This window comes from Hippoglossus stenolepis, chromosome 24 (genome assembly GCF_022539355.2).
Source record: "Hippoglossus stenolepis isolate QCI-W04-F060 chromosome 24, HSTE1.2, whole genome shotgun sequence".
NCBI lineage: Eukaryota > Metazoa > Chordata > Actinopteri > Pleuronectiformes > Pleuronectidae > Hippoglossus > Hippoglossus stenolepis.
The window spans coordinates 1,545,896-1,569,768 of NC_061506.1; the positions used below are offsets into that span (position 1 = coordinate 1,545,896).

The 23,873-nt window shown below is 49.1% G+C and overlaps 2 protein-coding genes across 11 annotated transcripts in view; both read left to right on the plus strand.

Moving 5' to 3' along the window:
- Positions 1 to 16,601, plus strand: part of LOC118103438 (nck-associated protein 5) — a 106,183-nt gene extending 89,582 nt beyond the window's left edge. For 9 of the 10 annotated variants that reach the window (XM_035150392.2, XM_035150393.2, XM_035150395.2 and 6 more), the window contains 8 exons: positions 82 to 3,644; positions 4,195 to 4,291; positions 5,325 to 5,412; positions 8,527 to 8,850; positions 10,209 to 10,324; positions 10,578 to 10,710; positions 10,813 to 10,988; positions 14,789 to 16,601. In XM_035150392.2, coding sequence (XP_035006283.2) covers positions 82 to 3,644; positions 4,195 to 4,291; positions 5,325 to 5,412; positions 8,527 to 8,850; positions 10,209 to 10,324; positions 10,578 to 10,710; positions 10,813 to 10,988; positions 14,789 to 15,094 — 4,803 coding nt within the window. In that variant the 3' untranslated portion in view covers positions 15,095 to 16,601. Of the gene's footprint in view, positions 1 to 81; positions 3,645 to 4,194; positions 4,292 to 5,324; positions 5,413 to 8,408; positions 8,851 to 10,208; positions 10,325 to 10,577; positions 10,711 to 10,812; positions 10,989 to 14,788 lie in introns of those variants that run through there. The other variant, XM_035150405.2, reaches the window with a different exon arrangement.
- A 916-nt stretch (positions 16,602 to 17,517) lies between these two features.
- Positions 17,518 to 22,605, plus strand: LOC118103178 (ly6/PLAUR domain-containing protein 1). Its single transcript, XM_035149808.2, has 4 exons — positions 17,518 to 17,671; positions 19,607 to 19,741; positions 21,200 to 21,601; positions 21,696 to 22,605. Exons 1-3 carry the CDS (start codon positions 17,623 to 17,625, stop codon positions 21,436 to 21,438), a joined length of 423 nt encoding a protein of 140 aa, XP_035005699.2. The 5' UTR covers positions 17,518 to 17,622; the 3' UTR covers positions 21,439 to 21,601; positions 21,696 to 22,605.
- Positions 22,606 to 23,873: the final 1,268 nt, after the last annotated feature.

A 23,873-nucleotide genomic window follows, 5' to 3' on the forward strand; every position in this document is an offset into this window, starting at 1 on the left:
TGACACCAATTCCACAAGATTCCTGACTTTATTGCCTCTTTTAACCGTTGACCCTTTCTTTCTTTACTTTCCTCCCTGTAGTCGTCCCTGACCTGGGAGAAGAGGCTGAGTTTGGGTTCATCGGCTCCCAGTAACATCTGCGCCGCACCGGAGGAGCAGGCGCCCACACGCCGCAAGGAGAGCAACATCCTGGAGGGACTCAGGAAGCTCCAGAGGAGGAAACACAGGAGCTCCTCGTGCTCATCCAGGGTCTCAAGGTCCGGTGAAAAAGACTGCATGAACTCCAATGAGGGCATCTACTCCCTGGGGGTCAAGAGCACTGGCAAAGGGGTTTCCAAGCCCACGCAGGAGGGGAGGCCCTCTGCTGCGGGGGCCAAGAAGTTCACGTATGATTCTGATGATGCAGACGATGAACTGGCACATTCCGGCCGTGGAGATAACATCCCCACCAAGGACGGGTGGTTTTACTGTAAGCGACGCTCCCGCAGCATCTCAGAGAGCTTATGCAGCTGGGAGGGGCTCCAGGACAGTGGAGGGGGGGGGGACTCGGGTCCCGTGGCTACGAAGCAGCCCCCAGGTTATGACTCCAAAGAGCATCCTGAGAAACTCATGAGCTTCATCAACAGTTTCCTCCCTGAGGGAGGGCGGACGTCAGCTTTTTCTAGACCAACCAAGCTGCACTACAAGCCCCCGGATCCCGAGGGTCCACGCCACCTCTCTGACGTGGACGACCCAGAGGAGCTCACCTCTGAGTCCAGTGACGTCCACATGTCCTTCAGCCGGCCACCAGCGCAGGCAGAGAGGGACTCCAAGAGGCTGTCGAGGGACGCTGCCAAGCTGCTGGTCCAGCAGTGTTTGAGACGAGAGCAGGGACGCACCCAGTCTGCGGACGGGAGGCCGCGACCCTTCAGCCTGATCAAGGAGCCCAAGGTGACCACACACACTCAGTCTGAAGAAAGTATCCTGGCCATATTCGACGCAGAAGGAGAGCCCATTGAACTCTGTTCTCAGAGACTCACAGCAGGTGCTGGGTCTCGACAGGACGTGCAAGGTGGCAAAGCGGTTGCTGATTACACGGAGCTGGTGCCACAAGAGAGACCAACGCGGCAGACGGCAGCAAACACAAGGAACTACAGCGTTCTGGAGTCTCCAGAAAAACCCTCCGAGTATCAGCTCAGGACGAGGAGGACGAGCAGAGAGGGCAGCGCAGAGAGGTTATCCATGCAGCTGACTCCACAGCAGAAGCTTATCAAACCCACGAGCAGCCGAGCTAGCAAAGGCCTCTCGATCCCCCCCATGACTGACACTTCCAGTCCGAAGTGCGGCGGCTCGAAGATCCCAGGTCGTAACAAACCCTCTGCGTCCCCGCTGAGACTGTCCAAGGGCTGCACCGCCGAACAGAGTAACTCAGGGCCCTCTGGTCAGGAGAAGCCCACCTCCTCTTCCACACTCAAAATCTCCAGGTTCATCAAGACGTCAGGAAACTCTTCACAGAGCCCGAAGGCGCTGAACTCCAAACTTCCCAACAGGGCCGAGTGGAGTAAGGCCGCCTCCTCCTCCGCAGGTTCCCCGCTCCTGTCGAGGAGGCACCTGGACTACGCTGACAACGTCGAGCAGCCGACCAGAGACAAACACTGTGAAACCATCAAAAACAAACTCAGGTCCCCTTCTCCTCCCCCTCCCCCGGGCCGCACCACCTCCTTACTCATCAGACCAAACTACGAAGGGTCGCCTCAAGCACATAAACCGGGCGCAGCTCAACAATCCACACCCACCTCTGTGAGGGGCCCTCCCCCAAGTTACCACACTTCTCTCTTACCAAATATGCAAAGTACTCTGCCCATCAAGGATAAAGACTGTTTAGACCTGGATGCCGGCTACGGGACTGCACTTTCACCTCAGAAACTGGTCGACAAAACCAGTCAGCACCTTCAGAAGTCCCCCGCCACGACTCAGACATCGACGAAAGGCACTTCCAAGCGAATGACCACGAAAGACTACCTCCCTCCTGCGAACTCAGGGTGTGCTCCGGAGCCCGAAACGGCACCTAAAGGCTCAAAGAATGTCCCTCCTCCCTACAGCGCCCTCAGAGGCTCCGCGCTCCAGAACTCGTTTGCGAGTAAACGAGCATCAACCCATGAAAATGTGCATCACTCGGTGCAGAAGGCGTCTATTAGTTTACCTATAGCGTTTCAGGAAACCCCTCAAAGTAAGACGGAGCTGCCGGCTGTCGTCAGCCCACCCAGCGCAGTCATGATGTCGCCCAACTCAGCGGAAAAAGCCTCAAAGACTCGAATCCCGATGGGGTTTAAAGCGTTTTTAAAATCTCCCCCCAGCCATAAAAATAGTCTGTCTGTAGCAGGAAAGCAAGAGAAAGATCATATCAACTCAGTCTCCAAGGAAACAGTGACTTCCAATGCCTCGACGCAGTGTGACAGCGTGCAGCCGGCGTACGCTATTGATTCCCCCTCCAAGATGCCCATGACAGAGGGGAAAGGGGACGTCCAGAGAAGGTTACAGGAGGAGGCAGCTGCTGAGGAGGGGGATGTTTGCGACAAGGGGAAAAGGAGCAGTCAACTTTTCTCCAGATCCATATCTGTCACCACCAAACCTCATCTAAAGCCGGCCCTGGGGATGAACGGAGCCAAAGCCCGCAGCCAGAGTTTCAGCACCAACTACATCGAGAAGCCCACCATCAACGCCCTCGATGTGCCAGGAAAGATCCGAACGCAGATCATCACCAACTCAGGGGAACGCGGGAACTCCCTCTCCAGGCAGAGCTCCCTGGAGGTGCCCAGTGTCGGGTCAGCGGAGAGCCCGGTCCACTCTCCCAGGAGCCGGCTGAGCCACTACGGCGGCATGACGGGGTCAAACAGTCAGAACGTTCTTCCTGAGAGAAACTCAAAGTCAGGCCCTAAAGGTGAAGGGTCGCCGGGCGCAGGGAAAGGCGAGGCCATCACCTCACCTTCTCAGAAGGAGGCGCGTAGCCTACCCATCAGCGACAGGACCGGTTTCAACAACATCCGCAAGCCGGCAAAAGTGGCCTCTCATCCACAGTTTCAGCCTCCGTCCTCTTGTGTGTACAGCTCAGAAAACCCTGTGCGGGAGACGGTCGGCATAGCAACCACCGCTAATGAGCAAGACTTCAGCAGGGAAGTCAAACCTCAGACAGACTCGCCAAACAAACCCACAGATGTGGAGGAGAAAAAAGGCAGCCCCACGACCTGCACTATCGAGGAGAAAGTCATGATGGGAATCGAGGAGAACCTGCAGAAATGTCAAGAGCAGGGGAAGGTCGGCGCCAGCGAGGCCAAACAGAAGACCGGGCCCTCGCTGGCAAACTGGTTCGGCCTCCGCAAGAGCAAACTCCCGGCGCTGGGCGGCAAGAAGGCGGACGCCCCCAAGGGGAAGGAGGAGAAGAAAGAGCTGAAGATCGGATCGGTGCTCGGAGGGAAACAGATGAAGTCTGACAAGAAGAAGGACAAGAAGAAGAACGAGGAGGCGCAGACTCTGTCCGAGATGAACAATAAGCTCAGCTCCATCATGGACCACTGCAACAATCAGATGGGTCAGATCGCCAGTCAGATCCAGTGCTCGACGGCGTTCATCGGCAAAGACCAGTTCGTGAAGGAGCTTCTCGGCAGGTGTGTGAAACAGATCCAACGCTGAGCTGATCAGTTTGACAGTAGAACCCAGAATGATGTGGATTTTAAAATTACTAAAACAGTAAATACACATATCTTTCATGTAAAGATATAAATACACATTTTCATTCTATGAAATGAAGGTTTTTGTGTCAGTTAACAGATGAATCAGTTAAAAACAAATAGATTTTTTTCTATCAAATGAAGTTGGAGCCCTCGCTGCTCTAGAGCTGTGCTCGGAGAAAGTGATAAACAGCGGCGGCAGCAGCATCTGTCTGTTTGAGTTACGACTCCACAGTGAGCTGCTGCTGCTGCTGCTGCAGCGGCGTCCACACACACATCGTCACTTAGAGCATCTCCACGTTCCAGCGACTCGCACAATCACAACCGACAGGTTCGTATCCGAACAATCGCAGGAGGGGAAGCAGCTTGTTACACGGCTGACGTGTGACGTATAAGTAGGGAAGTCGTCAGAAAAATAAATACTCAAGTAAATGATACCTGAAAAATCGACCCTACGTAATAGAAAACAAATGTTTTTTCCTCGCAGGACGGCTGTGAAGGGCAACTCGGTGTCTGCGCCGCCGCCGCCGGGAGGGTCCACGCCCAAGAAGCACGGCGACATGGAGATCTGTCCAGATACGGCTGTGAGTGTCTCTCCGTCCAGCTCGGCCTGCTGCCGTCTCGTCTCTGTTTGCACACACATGCAGATCCCCACAGGTTTCCACACTTCAACTCTGTGTGCGTGTTCTCTAACAAACCCACGACGCGGCAGCACATCCCCCGAAGGCCCCCCATCGATTCACATTGTTTTCTGACTCAGCCGACGATTCATCGGCTACTTTTTCATTAAGCAGCCGAGCCCGGTGTTGTTGTTGTTGTTTCCACAAGGCTGAGGGCTTTTAGGCTGCTTCTCCCACAGCCCATCAGGCCATGCATGTTACACAAAATCAAATCAGGCTTCTCTCTGCAGCGTCTTTACCTTCACTTTGCAGGAAAGACGCTCAAATTATGACCTTGAGGGGTTTATTTTTTTCTTTAGCATTATTATCTGTCAGTCAAACGGCCTGAAAATGGCTGAGAGGCTGAAAAAAAAGAAAGTGAAAGGAGGCGAGCGACAAAGAGAAAGTCTCGCCACCTAATGTAGGAAATTTAATCCGGACGATGTTGGAATTCGATAACATGGAGGAGGCCCTTATCGCAGCCACTCAATTCGACAAAGCTGCCATTTAATGCCGTCCGCCGAGCCGACGCTCTGTCTCCTCCCCACAGAGATACAACAAAAGAGCGGCACTTTATGATACAAGCTCCTCTCGCACCACCCCAAAATGGCCTCTTTTTTTTTTAAATAACCCAATTAAATTCAGGCAGGAGGGAACGACAATCACCTCGGCTCCTTTTGAGCGAAATACGACAAAGCTCATCTGGAAAGAAACACAGGAATCTGTCGTTAGTGCAGCCGATTCTTTCAATCTGGCTTTTCTTCTGCAAATTAGCTCAAAAGAGATAATGTAACTCATAAAAGATACTTATTTGTATTGTATATCATGGTGTTTTGAGATTTTACTGGTCAAAGGTCACTACAATGACGGGTGTACATCCACAGGGCTGTAATTCTAGTGCTGCATCATGGGATTTGATATCCACTCTTTGACGTGTGCGTTGTTGTTGATGTTCCAGACCCTGCTCATGACTCAGAGGATCAACCTGCGAGCGGAGAACGACGACGCACACATCCAGGACACAGCTTGTCAGGATCACATGATCGGTAAGCTCCTGATTTACCGTCGGGACGTTTTCCACAACAACAAATCATCTGCTGCACAACTTCTTTTTCTTTTCTTTTTTTTTTAACCAACTTCTGACCCGTGCCTCAAGTTCACGTTTGTCTGTTTGAAATCGCTGCGGCTCGTATTTACCTCTGCTGGTGAAAACCTATTTGTCTTTTTTCATCTCACTTACGAAGAAGCTGTCACCGGCACATCAGGCGTCCAGCGGTGCAGCGGAGCATTAACGTTTACAGTTGTGATTTCCTGACGTGTCTGACAACTCAATTCCTCCCTGCCAGACGTGTGTTCACTGTGGGGAAATGGCAGCGGCCCGCGAACGCCGGTCGCCGTCATGTGATTGATGTGTGTCGTACGATGCCTGAGCAGCTGAGGAAGTGAATCAAGCAGTGAGATGGGATGATGATTGTTGTTATAGCAGCGGAAGGAACCTGCCCGTTGTAGTATGTAATAGAGCGAGTGGGTGGAGGGGGCGTAGCTGCTGCTCAGTGGATGTGCAGCAGCAGGTTTGTCACTCAGGCGGCTACTTGACACCTAATTCTGGTTATGAAGCTCCAGAGTCGTGAAGTGAGATGAGCTGAGAGGGATTCGTCTTCTCACACGAGGCCGCTCTCCGCTGCTCTTTCTTATACCGTAGCTCTAAGATGATGGAATCGAGGAATGGAGGATTTCTTTAGTGTTATAGGTCAATAAATACAATAAAAAAAGACGTGAAATAACTTAAATGCACAAATATCTGCAGGGTCTCAACAAAACAAAATCACAATAAAGCTATTTTTTTAGCTGTAAAAGTAGTTTATTTTATCATGAGTTTGATTCTACTCAAAATATACAAACAGTGGGGATTGCGGCAAATTTTAAATGGACTCAAACTTCTCATCTTCCACTTCTCAGGCTCAGTGTGTTGGAGGAAATAATCTCCACAGAACCAGAAACAAGCTCTCAGCCTGACTCGTTCTCCTCATTTTGAAGATTCGGCTCAGAAGCAGCCGAACTAATCGCATCGTTTCAAGACAGAGTTCCGGCCTGAGCCTCTTTTCACGGCGCTCGTGTCGCGCCGGAGTCACGGTGGCCAAAAATAAAACGCTTAATTGTCCCAGTGTTCCGATTATCTGGCTGCTCCCTTTATATTCTGCCAGCGAGGCACTTCCACGCTGAGTGAATTCAATGTTTCATAAAGGTTCCTGCTCCTCAGCTTTGGTGTCACGTCTCTCTAAAGCGCAGCAGTGGACAAACACATCAATCATGGAAATAGTTTATGTCCAGGAAGTTTACGATGCAAACAAATTCACACTCAAGTTATGGAGGCAGACTTTTAAGTTCCCTCTGGTGACTTATCGTATATTAGGAGAACTTTTTAATGGTCCAAAGTAGAGGAGAGCTTTAATACCTCTGCAGGGGGTTGATGATATCGATGATCAAAATGAAGACCAAAATATCCAGGACACAAACCAAAGACACTGTTATTATATCATCAAGTGACTAATTAAAAGCCAAACCAGAGAAATACCTCAAATCACAGAAACTATCTTTGAGAAACTTTCATTTAATGTGCTCACATCGTTTATCTTTATTTACAGTCGATAAAAAACACATTTACTTCAAAACCTACTTTCTAAGAATTAGATTTGGGGATTTAAAAGTAAGTAGAAAACAAAAGAAAGTGTGATACCAGTGAAAATGTGACTTTGTGTTATTAGCGTCACTTTTCCTCGTGTTTCCACCTGAACGTTGACACAGGAATATCTCGTCCACGAGGTTACGCCGGTTATTGATGACTCTCTCTCCTCCCTTCGACACCTCCTGGTCGCACGAAGCCAATTTCACGCGGTGCAGGAAACCGCCCCGCTCGCTCCCCTCGAACCCTGCAGGTTGTAAACAGGAGTGATAGGGAGCTCGTGAAAAACTAGATTATGTCCAGTTGCCGTTGCCTCCGGGGGGGGATTACTGGGGACCTTGTTATGGTTTGGTCATAGAGGGTGTTTTGAGCTGCCAGGCTGGGCATTCAATTATACAGCTGTGTAATCTATGGCGCTCTCCGCCTTTCTCTTCCACTCACTCGTAAATAAAGCCCCGGACGACCCCGTGCAGATATGTGCACATGCAACAGACCATCTGTGCAGCGAACCAGCTTCACGTGCACGCCCCAACACTGACGACTCATTCTGACATTAATGACACAGCGTGAGCTCTTTGAACAACTTCCTTAAACCCCCTCATCGGTGAATAAATTGATGGTCGGCTGCAGATTGGCGCCGAGAGACGAGCCCGGTTTATCCAAAGAGAAAACGGATCAATAGCTTCGGCTTCAGGCCCGAGTGTAAATGTTTAGTTTTTTTAGGGATAAACTGATTCTGAAAATGTGCCTGTTGTTTGTTTGTGTTGAATTCCCCTCAGAGTTCAGAGAAAAGTTTTTATTCATAGAGGGAAACGCTGGTGAGGAGAGAGAGTGTTTGTTCCTTCCATCGAGACAAAGCTGCACAGTTGAGAAGCCGAGCCTGTCAATATCGATCCTCCTACACAAAAACAGGAATAAAAACACACGCTGGTCGGCTTCCAGAGTTTTTAGCTTACCAGTATTTTAACTGCAGAGGATTCATCATCTCTGAGGGAGCAGTGGGAGATGCAGAATAATGGCTCGCAACTTCAGCCAAAGCAAAACAAACAAAAATAGTTACCCACCAGTAAAAAGTGGCGTCTGTCACAGTTACAAGGACCTGAGCCGTCCATCTGTTCCAGTCCACGATCTGCAGACTCCTGGTTTCTGAACAACGTCCATCTGCTGCTACTCGCCATCCTCGCGCTGGATTACTTCCCAGCATGCACTCTGAGGAGACGGGTTTCGGCCCTTTTGTGTTTTCATTGCAGCAGGGGTTTTTTGTGCAGGTGACACTTCTGCAAAGTTTCTGAATGTTTCAAATATAAACACTTGTCTTTTCTCTCTTCTCCTGCCGGCTCCGTGTTGACCCTGCTACAGACGCGCTCTTTACTCACAACCCCTTCCGATGCATGTAAATCCGAGCCCTCCTTTTCTCCTCCGCTGTCGTTGTTCCCTGCTTCTCCCCGACATCACACTCCTCTCCCTGTCACTTCAGGCTCCGGCTGTCAGATGAGAACCCTGGACAGCGGCATCGGCACCTTCCCCCTCCCCGATTCCGTCACCCGGGCCAGCGGCCGCCACATCCCCAAATCTGAATCCAGCCCCGAGGGGGTGACCGCCGGCTCGTCCAAGCTCGACCTGGAGCCTCCCTCTTCTCACCCAGACCCCTCTCACCCCGACGTGAAAGTGCCTTCCCTCCCAAAAACCCGCCTGCATGCCCCCACTAGCATGGGTCACTCCCTGTCCGACCCCACTGTGACCTGCAGCAGCGACGCCCCCCCGGACGCCCAGAGCCGACTGCCCAAACTCGCAGCCTCAGGTGAGTCAGGAGCGACGTTAACAATCTCAACCTGTGACTCATTCTGCTTGTGAATATACAGAATCAGTAGCGAGGGATTTGAGCAGCTTTGGTTTATTAAACACGTCAGGTAATGATTGGCCTCTTTGTTAGTTTCTGTGGATTTAGAAAATAGCAGATGCTTGTTTCTTTGTCTGAAATGGAACTGGAAAGAACAGGACATCCAGATGTTCCTCGATCACTGTCCTGTCTGCTTCAGCTGTTTATTTGTTTTTTGATTTGGTTTCCTGAGTCGAGGCCGAGGAGGAAAACAACCTGAAGTGTTTGTCTGAACATGTGACTGTCGTCGTGTTATTATCTCAGAGCCTTGAAATCCTCACACAGCTCGTTTAGAAAGTATTTAAACGTCAACACACTTCCACTCAGGCAGGCGAGAGCCCGTTTGCTTTGTTCTCCTCCTGATTTGAAGAACCCTGTTTGTTCTGAAGCTGATGTGTCGACACTGACGTCCGACGCTCGGCCCAGATGACGAAGCAAATCCTCGTGTCCTCACAGAAAGCAGCCCTCTGCCGTCGGCCCCCGAGGAAACTAACAAACGCAATTAGACGAGCGTGTCAGCACAGCCAAAGATCATAAAGCGCCGTCTGCCCCGGTGTTGATGCACAGCAGAGCGGTGGTGGGTGAGGCGCAGTCAGATGGCTGATTACAGCTACAGTAACACACGGGGATGAGGGATCACACCCGGGGATTTGTGCTTCCAGGACATTAGCCTGAGTCCATTTCACCTCGAGGCTCTGCAGAGGCAGCACTTTGAGTCACAGCTGCTCCTGTCCAGACTCCACCGAGGACCAGGTAGATGAGAAGAGACAGTTTTCATCACTTCTTTATGTAGAAGCACAAAGATACGAGAAGCCAGCTGAAGGTGAAAGGTCTTTTATTGTCTCCATGCAGACTTTTCAGATCAGTGGCCAAACGCAGACTGTTATTGTAGCGCAGCTGAATTCTGAGAGACAATTAAAGCGGCGTCTGTCTGAGGCGGCGGCCGGCGGAGAGGCGTGGAAGTCACGGCTCTGAACAATGACGGCGTGGATGCCATGAATGTTTGATGGCTGGGATATTGTGCCGCTTCCTCTCATATATGCAGAGAGACGGTTGTGAAGGAGGCTGAGAGGGTTTCAGCCGAATGCATCTGCTCGTCCTGCGTTTCATCAGGCTGTCGATTGTCACTGCGGAAGAATTCAAATGATGTTTTCCTCCATATGCATGACACCACAAGGCCGTGTGTGTGTGTGTGTGTGTGTGTGTGTGTGTGCGTGTGTGTGTGTGGTTTACTGTTCACGTCCATGACTCATTTCTCTTTTGTCTCTTTCTCCTGAAAGACGCCGTCAGGACGAAGAGGTCGAGTCTTTGTGTTCCACCGAGCAACGACTCCACAGACGACAAAGAGAAAGACACCGAGAGGAAGATGAAAAACAAGGACTACGATATTCCTGGTGTAAGTTCTCTATAAGAACAGATTTACAAGATGAAAGGAGACACTGAGTCACTGCACCTGGTTCAAAAAGGCATAAACCACACAATGAACCAATCAGAGGGTCGTCTCCCACTTTGATTTGTTCAGAAAATACATCAGTTTCCTCAGAATGTCCATTGAAATGAGAAGTAAAGTTTTATTTATGAGGGTAAAGTGACAAACTTTAGTGTGAGTTTTTACAGATGTTTAAAAACGACTTTGTCTTTGCTCACAGGATCGAGTTCTGCGAGTGTGCACGTACTCCGGCGGCAGCAGCAGCGACACCGAGACCGAGCTGGAGGAGAGCGGCAGCGCTCTGGGCTCGCCACAGCGGACCCTCGTCCACAGAACCAAGAGGAGCGACTCAGGTTGGAAACTTTTAAACGAAACTTCCCGTCCTCGTCAGCTTCAGGTCGTTTATAATTTCACATTCTTATTTTCTCCTCTGACAAATTCCCCCCCGTGTGCAGTGGAGCCGAACGAGGAGACGCTGACGAGGAGCGGCGTGGAGAAGCCGCTGTCCATCATGGACTTCTACCCACACGACGTGTTCTCCCACCTGGAGCTGGACGGCAGGAGGATGTCTCAGTACAACCTGCTGCACAAAGAGTCGTCGCTGGATGGGAAAGCAGGAGACCGACTCAGTGTGAGTATTACCACACGTGTGACGTGACACTTCTCCTGAAGTTCGTTAGAGGAAAACTTTGATGCAGCATTTTGAAGTTTTGACGTCAGTTCTTATTGATTGTTTTGCCTCGTTCTACCATCTGAAGGAGATAATGCAGTGTGGCCTGAATCAGTTTGCTCATTTCACGGAGGCCAAATCAAAATCCAGGCAGCTCTCAGGTGGAGAGCCTTTCTTTCTGCAGCCTTGCACAAAGAAAAAGCCCAAGTAACAAAGAAAACAGCTGGAAAACATCTGGAACAGCTCTGATCTTTCCACAGCAGAGTCTAGACGTCATGTCCGGCCTCCTGCTGCTCCACAGGCTCCGCCCCTCGCCTGGATGATCGTTTTCCTTCAGCAGAAACATTAAGATGAATAAATGAAGCTACAATGTCGACTCTACCTCTGAAACTCTGAACTCTGAGGTTCTCTCCTCCGTTAGAATTGTTTGCAGATTTTCATAGGAGTAGAAAAACGCCCTAATTGCTTTCGATCGCCGCGCCCCCTCGTGTCAGCAGGTATTTGCCTACAAGTATTTAACGCTGCTGAATGACAAATGAGGATCAGAGAGCATGAAATGGCCTCCAGCCGGCCAACACGGCTCCTGGGGACGGACTCTCCAACGCTGCTGCTGCTGCTGCTGCCGCCCCCCCGACACCCACCCTCATACAAAAATCCATAATCTGAAAAAAAGGAAAAGAGGCTCTGACTCAACACGAGTTCAAAAACAACCAAGTGTGAGAGGAGGAGGAGGAGGAGAAGAAGAGATCATATCTGAATAATTTCTAATACATTAACAACCAATTGATTAGAATAATGATGTCGTTCAACAGGACCGGAGCGTCTCCACTTCCTCTCTCTGCAAAGAAGACAAGCTGAGAGAGAAGCTGCCATCTTGTGCCTCTGCGACCGGGGGGGCTGTGGTATCAATTTATAATGGACCAGGCACAACAAGCTCCGTTCACCTTCAGTGAATTCTGTGTTTCAGAGGACGAATCACTTGAGAACACGCTGAAGGAACCTGTGTTTAAACCTACACTGTGATTTCACGGCACTCGATACAGTTTCTCATATTCTGGAGAATATTGAGTCTTTATTTCATATCTTCACAGAAAAGGATTTGAAGGTATTTTACAGTTTAACCCTGAACTTTGTTATGAATAAGAAGAAAACACAAATAGAGGAATTTGAGTTTAGAAATTAAACTATTTTGATTCAAAATGAACTCGACTTTGGAAATATGAGAAACATCCGTCTGCGTTTCAAAGAAAAAAGACTTTAAAGGCTCAATTAAAGCCCAAACAATATAAAGATAAAACTTCCTCCGAACTATCGACTGAGCCGGTTGGTTGTCCAGTTTCATTTCCCTCTGAAGAGGATCTCAACTCTGACTCCGAGCTGAGCAGCAGCTGTAATGATGGATGACGCCTGTTGAACCCGTTTACCCTGCGTGGTTCTCCTGAAGAAGACGATCCATCTGCGTGTCGTCGCCTCTTCACCCGCCTCCTACCTGCGTCGCCAGCTTTCGACTCCAGGGACGTTGTCATTGGCCGCAGTTTGGGCAAGTTCTCGTGGTCGGTAGCGGGCCGGTGTCAGCGGCCGGTGATTTAAGCTCTTTTAATAACCTTTCACAAACACTCAGGAGAGTGATGTAAAGCTCAGCGGCTCCCATCAGAGCCCTCACAGCCCGCGCTGGCCTCCCATTCATCATCCTGACAGCACCTGACAGCCCTGCTAACGGCGGCCCCCGCCCCCTTCGCCTCCTATCCTCTCCTCCGTCTCACTCTCTCTTTCTCCCGCGTGTCCTCCCTCGTCTTCCTCTCTATTTCCGCACAACTCTCTCCGTCTGCTCTTCATACTTCACTTCTCTCGCTTCTCTTTTAAACAGATTCCTCACATTTGTTTTTTTTCCTTTCCTTGAATTCCTTTTCACAGACTAACTTTTCTCCCTCGCTCTCTGTTTCCTCTTCTGTTTCTCCTGCTCGGCTGCAGGAGAACAACATGAGAACTTAGACTCCTGTGTTCGTGCTCCTCCAATCAGCATGTGCAGCGTCTCCTCTGGAGCCGTAATAGCTTGTTACCTCGGGCGATGATTACATGCAGAGGGAACGTTTCAGCTGTGATTTGAAACAGGGCCAGTGGATAAAGACACAACCGCAACAATGTGACAGCAGAAATAAATATGAGCAGCAGGAATAGAAGCTCCACGGATTGATGGTGCTGAGGAGTCGAGAGGAACCAGGAAATCGTCTGGGACAATAAAACGTATTTCATTTGAATCAGTAAAGAAAGTGTAGGTTTAGAGAGGGTTTGTAACGAGCCTCTGCAGCTCGTCACTGACATGTGACGCAGACTCACTGATTCGGCCCCTCGTGTTCTCCAGCTCTCACCGAGACGTCCGCCTGCAGCCTCCGAGCGCAGCCATCATTTTTTTGGGCCGAGCTCGCAGGGGAGGGTTCGATCTGCTGGTAATTGTGTTCCTCCGAAAATCAAATCCAATCAGCGACAACTCAGCCGTCCTTTCTTCTTACCTCCTGTTTCCCGAGCCGAAGGAGACACAGAGGAAGACGCTTTCTCACCGTCGCACACATCTGGTGATTACTGATCCCCATCACGCTCTCAGCCAGAAACACAACAACTTTAACGTCTGTGTTGTGAAGCTGCAGCTGATCTGAATTCAGCAGCTGCAGAGTCCTGCTCAACATTTCATGTGGGAGTCACTTCTCACCTGTGGGCACATCTCGTCCTTCGCACGTCCACGGGTTTCTGCTGAGAGAGGTCACCTGGGTTCACATTAATGGAGCTCGGTGGGATTTCAAGGCGTGAGGTTGATTCTGCAGCAAAACACGACGTGACGTGATGAGGAAACAACACAATGAGGAGTGTTGCATTAGTATTTGGATCGTGAGGAACCTCAGAGCTGCGTCCTGGCTCAGATCCACGTCCCACGTTTCTGTGATCCTGAGTCGCTGTGGGTCGGTGTCTGACGGGGAGATAACGCCTCGCAGCAAGATGCTAAACCGTCCGTGTTTCCCCAGAGGCAGCTTGAACCCTGCGGCTCCTCCTCAGTGCACCGACCTGCAGAAACACCTGAAGGGCTGGAGTGGAGGCTGAGGGTTTAGTTTCAGCCTCTGAGGAGGTGTTTGCCGCTGATTGCCACGGTAACCGTCTCCCCGAGGGGCAGTTTGAGGAAAAACTCAAAGAGTCGTCACCACATAAACAACAAGGGACTATTTTTAGGTCTGTGTGTTGTTTCATTAGCCGTAAAGAAGCAGTTGGTAAACACCGACCTTTGCACCTTCGTCTAATCGCTGCGGAGCCTGAAGGCGGGAGACCAACACGCTCCGACTTCCTCTGGAGATGAAACCACAATAAGTACAATACAAAACAATAAAATCATTTTTCAATCATCCTACTTTCTAAACTGCTGCGACACGTGGTGGCTCTGGTCGCTCAGGATGAAACGAGTCGTGCTAATTGAAGCAGCGTTCACAGAAACCAGCTGTAGCGCTTCCCCTGAGTGAAACCGTCCTGATGACGCTGATCTATAAAACAGACGAAAAGAAATAATGCACAGTTAATATAACGGGGAGAGTGGGTGAGCCCGGACGCCCCGAGGTGCCCGTCTGCCAACACCCAGGACGCACATTAGGTCCTGGAGCGTGATAAACATCTAGATCAGTGTCGTGCGTCTTATTGCTTTGCAGCACGACGCGGTGCAGAGTCAGACGTGCACAGTAAATATCCAGCTGAGACTGAGTATTGTTTCTCTTTCTCCGCAGAAGGAGATCCCCCTGGAGAAAACGCCGGCCGGTGCCAACCAGCCCAGCTCCCTGGACTTCTCCTTGGAGTCCCTGAACAAGCTGAACCACAGCAGCTCCGGCGGCGGCGGCGGCGTTGGCCTCTATCCCGACACCAGCGGCCACAGAGGCGTCTGCCAGGCAGATGCAGGGAGGAGCACGGAGGACTGCAGCAGAGTGGACGAGCCCTCGTCCTCCAGCTTCTCCAGCAAGGCCCCCGGCTCCCTGAGCGACTCGCTGTACGACAGCTTCTCCTCCTGCACCAGTCAGGGATCCAATGACGTGTAGGGCCTCAGGTCTGGTTTCACAGACTCCCAGTTCTCCTCCTCTTCCTCCTGAGATTCCATGAAGTGATGGGTTGGAGGCCGGCGGGCGGACCGAGGCGTCGTTCTCCAGCTGCGACCTCTGGACACACAACACGAAGCACTTAGCGGACACGAGGACACGAGGACGAACCAGGACTGTAGCTCGTCCGGGTGCCGTGGACTGGACAGCGATACACAACGTTCCCCTTGTTCCCCGACGCCGGGGAACCTCTTATCATTGCACTGTAACAGGAACTGGACAAAGTGTGTGAGGAGAGCAAAGTGAGTTACTAGCAAGCAGTGATGAAGCAACACTGACGGATCAACCGAAACCCGGGGCTCATTTGATGTTTTGCTGCTAAGTTCATCGCCCGCAACTCCGAATAAAAAAAAAACCTGGTTCTTCTTCTTTTTAAAAAGCAATATTTTCTACAAATCAACTTCTGCTCATCTTATGAACCCGTTGCCAATCTCGTCTCTCGTGTGTGAGCGACAGGAAGCCAGTGAATAAAGCTCCTCGAGCGTCGTCTCACATCAACACGACTCAGTTTCCACAGCTCTGCTCTCGCCACGACGACGCAGCGCGTTGCGTTTCCACGCGGTACTTTAACGCTGTCTTTGAATGAAACACAGGTACAACACACGACTTTGGCTCGAGTGTCGTAGTTCGTAGCTCAGGGAACAAACTGGACTCGTGTAGATTGTAAAAAATTCAGCCGTCAGGAAAACACCAACACAACTCAAGTCGTCTTTTCCTTTTGGGATTTTTATATTTGAGATGAAAGTTTCCACTCAGTCTGTCGTAGAGAACCTGAACTCTCCAAACCTCAGTTCATAGCTGTATATTATGTTGTACATACAAATGACTATAAGTTAATATCAGAATGGGGCATTGCTGATGGATATATGCAAATGAGACAATAAAAAAGAAAAAGATGTAAATCGTTTGCCGATCTCTCGACCGAGCTTTTATTTGAACTCTGCTGTTTGTTAAGGAATTCTTTTTAAAACGTCACGATAATAATAAAAGTCTTTATTTTGACCAATAAGAGCTAATACTCAAATATTTTATCACTTTATTTTAAGGACATATTTTGAACCTTAGGCTGACGCTTCGCCAAATTTCTACCTGGACTTTGAGCAGCTGGTGCTAATCATGGGAGCGACTGTGTGTTTTCTATGAAACTGTTAATATTGTATGAAGAGAGTCTGCACAGGACTTGTGTATTTTTCTAGATGTCCAGTATTTATACCCACATTTTGTACTGTGTGTCGGGACTGTAGTGTGACTGTCACCTGTCTCCTCCATGTCCCTGCTTCCTGTGTCAAGAGAAATGGCTGCCAGCAGTGTTACTTTATGATTATTAATATTATTATTATTATTATTATTATTATTACTGTGTGCAATTCTGTCTGTTACACTAGACTTTAATGCTATATTTTATGTAACTATTTCCTAAATAAATATGAGAAACTATTTCCTATTGCAACCTGCAGTGTGTGTGTGTGTGTGTGTGTGTGTGTGTGTGTGTGTGTGTGTGTGTGTGCGTGTGTGTGCACCCCCGGGGGCACCGTGTGTAATCACACTGTGTCAGCCGGAGATGAGGCGCGTGAGGCGGCTCCAGCTCGGCTCCAGTCCCGCTCTCAGGCCGCTGCACCGCGGAGGGATCCATCAGGCCCCTGACGCGCAATTACGTGCGTGAAACTGATGGAAATGAGTTTGTACGCGGATGATTCGTCACCAGATGAGGTCAATGTATTGTGTGTGTGTGGGGGGGGGGGCTGATTGATTGATTGGTTATTAATTGATCAGAAAACACAGAAGATGTTAAACGTGTTAATTCATTGGAAACATAAGTTAAAAACATTTCACTGAATATTAAAGTGACACCAAATGTTAAAAATACTTAAAACTATCTAGAAAACACAAGTAAAATATTCTTAGATATAATTAATATATCAGAAAAGGTCACCGTAGAGAATTAAGGGATTATTAAGTAATAACGGTCCAACTGAAGATGTTATTGGCTCTATAATAAAAATATAGAATAAGGGAAATGAGGGTTAAAAACAATATAAATGAATAAAAATCTCTGCAGCGAAGAGTTCAAATCCTCTTTTATTCCTCATGAAGTCAGAGATGTGTGCGCGCGCGTCACGTGCTCCTTTTCTCTCTCTCTCCCTCTCTCTCTCTCTCTCTCTCTCTCTCTCTCTCTCTCTCTCCCTCTCTCTCTCTCTCTCTCTCTCTCCCTCTCTCTCTCTCCCTCTCTCCCTCTCTCTCTCTCTCTCTCTCTCTCTCTCTCTCTCTCCCTCTCTCTCTCTCTCTCTCTCTCTCTCTCTCTCTCTCTCTCTCTCTCTCTCTCTCTCCCTCTCCCTCCTCTCCCCCTCCACGGAGCCTCACTCCCCTCCCCGCACCGAGCACCATGCACGGATCCGTGCGCGGGTTCGTCCTCCTCCTCCTGTGAGCGAGCTGGTCTGGATGTTTCCTCCCCGCGCGGCTTGAGGGAGAGGATGCGTCTCCTGCTCTTTGCGACTTTCCTCGCAGCGCTCGTGGACGCAGGTGAGTGCGGCACGTGCCCCCCACCCCCAAAAAGAAACACGCAACTGCTTCTGTTTCCATCCGTGCGCAACGGGCAGGTTCTGGTTGCGCACGGATTTAAAACTACGCAACTCCAGATGTTCCGCTCCAACTTTATCCGGACGTAGGAATCCGAAGCGGAGTTCCTCCTCCCGTGTTTGTGTCTGAGGCTGGAAACTGTTTGTGTGGAAACTCGTCGTGTTGCGTGCGTTGGAGACGCGTTTACGCGCAGAGGAGGCGCAGTGAGTCCTCTGCGCCTTCTGGCTCAGGGAGAGAGAAAACCCGTTAGATGTGAACCAGCTGCTTCTCTGCATTTGAATTCTCATAATAATGTTTTCCTATGATGGGATTATGGTTCTGTCCAGTTCTCCCTCTCTCCTGTTGAGTAATGGTTCCAAACCCGGTCCTCTGAGTTCAGGTGCCGGACCTCCTCCCTCCTCCAGGTGATGGATGGATGCAGGTTTCAGGCATTTGCTTACTCTGAAGTAATTAAGCTGCGTTGGACCTTTATCAGCATGTTGGAGTTTAGATGGATGATTGGTGCCATTTCAATAATTACTCCTGTGAAATGTGCCGGTGGGGACGGATCGGCCTGAGGGGGGGATCTGCATTTAAAGGGCAGGTTTGTTTGCAGCAGCTTTTTGATTGAACGCAGCTGTGATACATGAGAAATGAGGGTTTGTAATAAACGCTTGAACGTGTTGATCAGTGATTCTCCTGCAGCTTTGTGTGAATCAGAGCTTCAGTCACACGTCACCTTCAGCTGTGAGGCACCGAGGACATTTGTTCCTGGAGGTTTCAGAGCGGAGCAGAGTTCTCCATCCTCGGCCTCGTGTCTTCTGTGGATGTTCTTCCTGACGGAGGCTCAGCTTCATGAACAGCTCGTCCCTGCAGCTTAATGTGCATCAGATAAAGTTTGCAGGAGCTGCAGCAGTGACACACTCACAGTTTGACCTCCTCACACGAGCTAAAGGATCTTCATCACCTGTGAAACCAGGCAGGTTGAAGTGGAGTTTCAAGGGAGCTCTCTGTGTTTCAGTGTGAATCTATAACCTCTCACGACGCAGACAATAAAGAGCTCTGAGGAGGACAGGACCTGAGGAGTGATGTCCCTCAACGCTGTGCAGAGGACGGAGACCATGACGCTGCACTCTCTCTCTCTCTCTCTCTTTCTCTCTCTCAGTCCGGTTTGCAGCTTCATCCAAGGCTGTTGCACATGAATCTCAATCTATAGAAACGCTTGTGCAGCTTGACCCCGGGAAGAAAATGTGCAGAAACAAATACGTGGAATATTGTGGAGAAAAGCTGATGAAGCACTCAGGAGGAATAATAAGTCCTGATGAGAGAGAAGAGGAATGAAGTCGGAAGAAAGGAGCTTTCTTTTTGTTGATCTGCTTTATTTATGTTGGAGCTAATGAGCAGATCTTGTTCTTGCTGCAGGTTAAACATGATATTATGGGCTGGATTTGTCACAGAGCCCTGGTTCACACGTTCCTGCGAGTTAACACCTCCTGGATTTACTGTCCACGTGAGATTAGTTCTCCTCCGTCTGGGAGAGACGAGCTTATTATCTCCAAATGTAGATGAGTCACTGCAGCTGAAAGGGTTTGAGCATGATGTCGGCTGCAGGGACGTTCAAACAAAGTGTGAGTCCACATCAGCAGCGGCCAGGTGGGGCCCCCGGGTCCCTTCTGCCTGCATGGGCCCCCGGAGCCCCCCCTGGTGGGCTGCAGAACATCCTTCATCCCTCCAGGGACTCAGGGACGCAGGGACGCAGTGGACTCTGCACAAACAGTTCTGCTTCAGATTTTAGGCTAATTTCCTTAAATTCTGCGAAACGTTGTCCCGTGTGATGTCTTCCCAGAGCCGATGTGACGGGGGGGCGGGTGTGTGTGTTGATTGTGTGTGTGGTTTCAGGAGATGCTCTTCAGATCCAGTGTTTCCAGTGTGAGGAGATGAAGCACAACGACTGCTCCACACCAGAGTTCATCGTCAACTGCACCGTCAACGTGCAGGACATGTGCCAGAAGGAGGTTCTGGTCAAACCCGACGGTAAGAGGCCCCCTGGTGGCTGGCTGCAGTATAGGGCATGAACCCTGCCTCCTCCGTGTTAGCAGACGGGACATTAGTTAGTTCTTAGTTAGTTAGAACAGAATCAGAGAAAGTTGCTGAGTAATAAAATGATCAGATTAAGTTATTTCAGAATTTCTTGCATGATTCCATTTGTATTTAATATCGATGACCGTGTTATTGTTTGTAACCGTCTCAGAATATATAGATTTCCAATAAAGGATTTAACAGATTTAATAGGAGACAGAAAACGAGTCTGACACATGGACCCGTCGTTGTCGGTCACGTCGAAGTGACTCTGCAGCTGCAGTGGATCCATAGTTTTCTATTTTCCATGAATAAGATAAATCTCTGGAGGATCGTGTGCAGCAGGAACAAGGTTTTCATGGTTTCTCATATTCTCTGAAGGATCCAGGTCCGAGTCAGAGTCGGTTTAAAACCAGTGATTTTCATTTGAAATGCACCGAGGAGAGAAAACTTCAAATAATTAACTTGAATTGGTAAAACACAAATAATACGTTTGTCCGAATTAGAATTAACGAGTTGTATCAGCAGGATTGATGAATTTAATTTGAAAAAAAACAGAATTAATTTATTTTTCATTTGTTTTTTAATTGATAAACAAACACACACATGATTAACTTGAATTCAAACACACACAGTTTCCTGTTAGTGTGTTTTCCTGCAGCTTTAAAGAAACCAGAGACTCAGTAAAAAGTCCAGATCATTTCATTTCAGATATTTGGGCCCAAACGATCTGTTTCTTTGAAACGTTTTCCTTTAGCAGCAGCCGGAGGTCAACGTGTTTGTCGTGTTGACTCCTACACGCGTGTGAGCAGCAGGTTGTGACTCACGGTCTGGTGATTGAAGATCTGTGGACTCGGCGGCTGCAGCTTTGTGACCACGTCCTTGAGCGAGACCTCAGATGTTGGATGTTTGCGTCAGAGAAGCTGCAGACGGAGGAAACGCAGGAACACAAAGACTTTGAGTTTTGCTCCTTCATCAATAAAAAGCCTCCCTCCGCCGGCACAGACTCAATTCATCTGATTTGATCTCAACTTTCTTTCTTTGTCCAGCAAAAGGAAATTTAATTCAAACGAAAGCACAAGATAAATAACACAATAAGAATCCTTCATAAATTATAAAGCAGCTGCTATAACAAACAGCAGCAATATGGAGGACGCTCACTGGAGAACAATAGAGAGTCACAGCTCCACACAATAAGAGTTGTCTTCACACGAGCATGAATTAGACTAAGATGCACATCAGTGAAAAGGAGGCGACAGCGAGTCAACAGCCCTGAATCCCTGTGGAGCAGTGAAACGCTGCAGCTTCAATCTGAGCAAGGAGACAAATGAGTTTGTCTTTTGCAAACGTGACGAACTCAAAAAGATCAGAAACTCTAAACTCCTCCCGTCTTTCTTTTTCCCCTTTTTGCAGGAATTCACTACAGGAAGTCGTGTGCCTCGTCGGGGGCGTGCCTCATCGCCTCCTCCGGCTACCAGCAGTTCTGCACCGGGAGGTTGAACTCCGTCTGCATCTCCTGCTGCAACACGCCGCTCTGCAACGGGCCCAAGAGGAAGCGCCCCGTCCCCTCGGCGGCGGCACAACCCCAGAGGAGCCGTCGCCTCCTCCTGACCGTTCTCCTGCTGCCACTGACCCTCCTCCCGCTGACGTAGACGCTCCCACCACACGTCCACTCTACACTCCCTCATATTCACTTCAATTAGTTTCTATCTGTCGCTCTTGCTTTTCCTCCAAATATGGTCACTTCTGGTCCTAAAAACCAAGATGGCGCCGAACACAACGTCAAACTGAGGCTTCAGAGTGAGCCACGTCCCGGTGGGTTGATTCTGGAAGAGCCTGAACAGCCTGTTGGTGTATTTAGCCTCGTACAGACTGAATGAACGGTTTATCTGGTGTGTTTTCGTCGCAGGTTCACGCTGGAGGCTGCGGTCGCTGCTGCTGCTGCTGCGAGGGAGCAGAACAAGCTGAGGTGACATCACGACCACGGAACGACTCTGCAGAGCTGCAGCTGCTGCGTGAGCGTCAGGGAGCGACTCTTCACTCCTCTGCTGTCTGTGAAGACGCTGATCTGAAACAAGCTGTAAAAGGTCGACGCTACTGTGGAAAAGAAGCTTTTACTTAATATAACAGAAGTGATCTTACAAAGCTAAACTTATATTCTTCATATTTTACAGTGATGGAGACTCTTTGATTCTGATAAACAAGGTTCCTGAGCTTATTTCTGCATATTTTCCACTGCCACACAGTACTGATTGAAGTTTTACTACAGGGGATATGAAGTTATACTGCGTTTGAGTTGATTCTTCCATACGAACAGTTTGTTAGCGACACTAAACTGTTACTCTGTGAAATGAGATATTAAACTGTCATAGAGCGAAACATGTAAAGTCAATTATAACAAAATGTGTCAGAAGCTAAAGCACAAAATCATCTCTTCAGGGTGAAATCAGAAGTTTGTATTTATTTAGAATTAAAGAGAATAAAATGTTAACGTCCAGATCATAGCCACTGATGCATGAAGCCCCTGCTGAGTAATATAAAAACATATGGATCATATTTCCATATTTTCAGCATTTTAGGAAATGTACACATTTAAATTCCCTCTCGATGATTTCAATGCTTTGCCTTATTTTTTGAATCTGTACAGTAACAATATGAACATGTGTTGAATTTGCTGTGGAGATGAACTCGCTCTCCTGTAACTGCACCGAGGCTCCATCTTGTTTTGATATGATGTGAGATGATGAATGTTGGTCTTCTGTGAAGAGTTTCACTGTCCCGCTGCCGTGTGATGTAAATAAATGTTGCAGAAAAACTCAGATGGATTTCATGTCGTCACTCGGGGACAAAGAATTTAACTTTTAGATGTTGAAACTGTTGATTTATATGAAATAACTGATTTAAACCTGTGTTCACGAGCAAGGACCACAGAGGAGGATGAAAGGATGAGGGAAGGAGGATGAAGGGACAAAGGAAGGATGAAGGGATGAGAGAAGGATGTCAGTGGACGTCAGGTCATCTAGCAAAGAGGCGACATGAGGACTGTGCACACACACACACACACATGTAGAACACTGTGCTGGCTCCTTCTCCTGCAACCTGCCCTCGCGTCCCCTATTATCTCTGACTCTTTTGCAGACAGACAGATTTCCACGGCCCAGCTGAGCCACAGTCCTGTTTCCAAGGAACCGTTTCCACTCCAGATGCAGCGGTGCGTCGTCATTTAGCATTTTGTGAGAGTTGTAGAATCAGGATGAAGAAGAGCAGCTGCAGCTCAGTTGTGTGTGTCTGTGTGTGTGAGTGTAGAAGTGTGAACTCTGGGTCCATTATCAGCGTGACAGAGCATCATTAAGTCTGAATACTGAGGAGGAAGGACGATCACTGAGGAGGAAGAGCGGACTGAAGATCTCTCGGGGTTAAGAAGCAGCAGAAAACAGGAGATTATTAAAAATAATAAGGGCCCACCTCTGCCCGGCTCTAATGACGTGCACACAAACACGCTGGCTCTGCAGCTGATGAGGGACCTCCGCTCATCTGCTTTGTTTACCGTGTCAGGAGCGAGGAGGCGAGGGCGGGAATCCTTTCAGGTCCGGGAACAGAGGGCGAGAGATCACAAACCTCCAGAGACTCAGACGTGTTATCATCTCCTTCATTTCCACTGGTTACCACCGAGTGTTCACTGTTCTGGGAGGAAATCTGAGCGACTGACCTTTCACCAACTCCTGAGCCTAAAGATGTGGGACAAAGAAGAAGCCTCGAGGATGCAGCCTCTGGGGGATGTCAGAGCAGTCGTCCACTTTAGTGCACGAGCACAAATCTTCATTCCAGTGCATAGGCCTCATAAAGCCAACCCAGTGAAGCCCTCCCAGTTAGAGGAGCAGGGCAGAGAGGATGTTAATGTGCAGCTGTGGAGACGTTAACAAGCATCAGGCTGCTGCACCTCTGCAAAATAAAAGACAAGTGGTTGTAAAAGGATAAAAAAATCCCTGGTTACGCTTATTACTCTAATTCCAGGATGTTTTATAGAGTCAGAAATATGCAGGTGAGGATTTTGTTCTAAATTGTTGAAAACGAGGGCTCTGGAGCC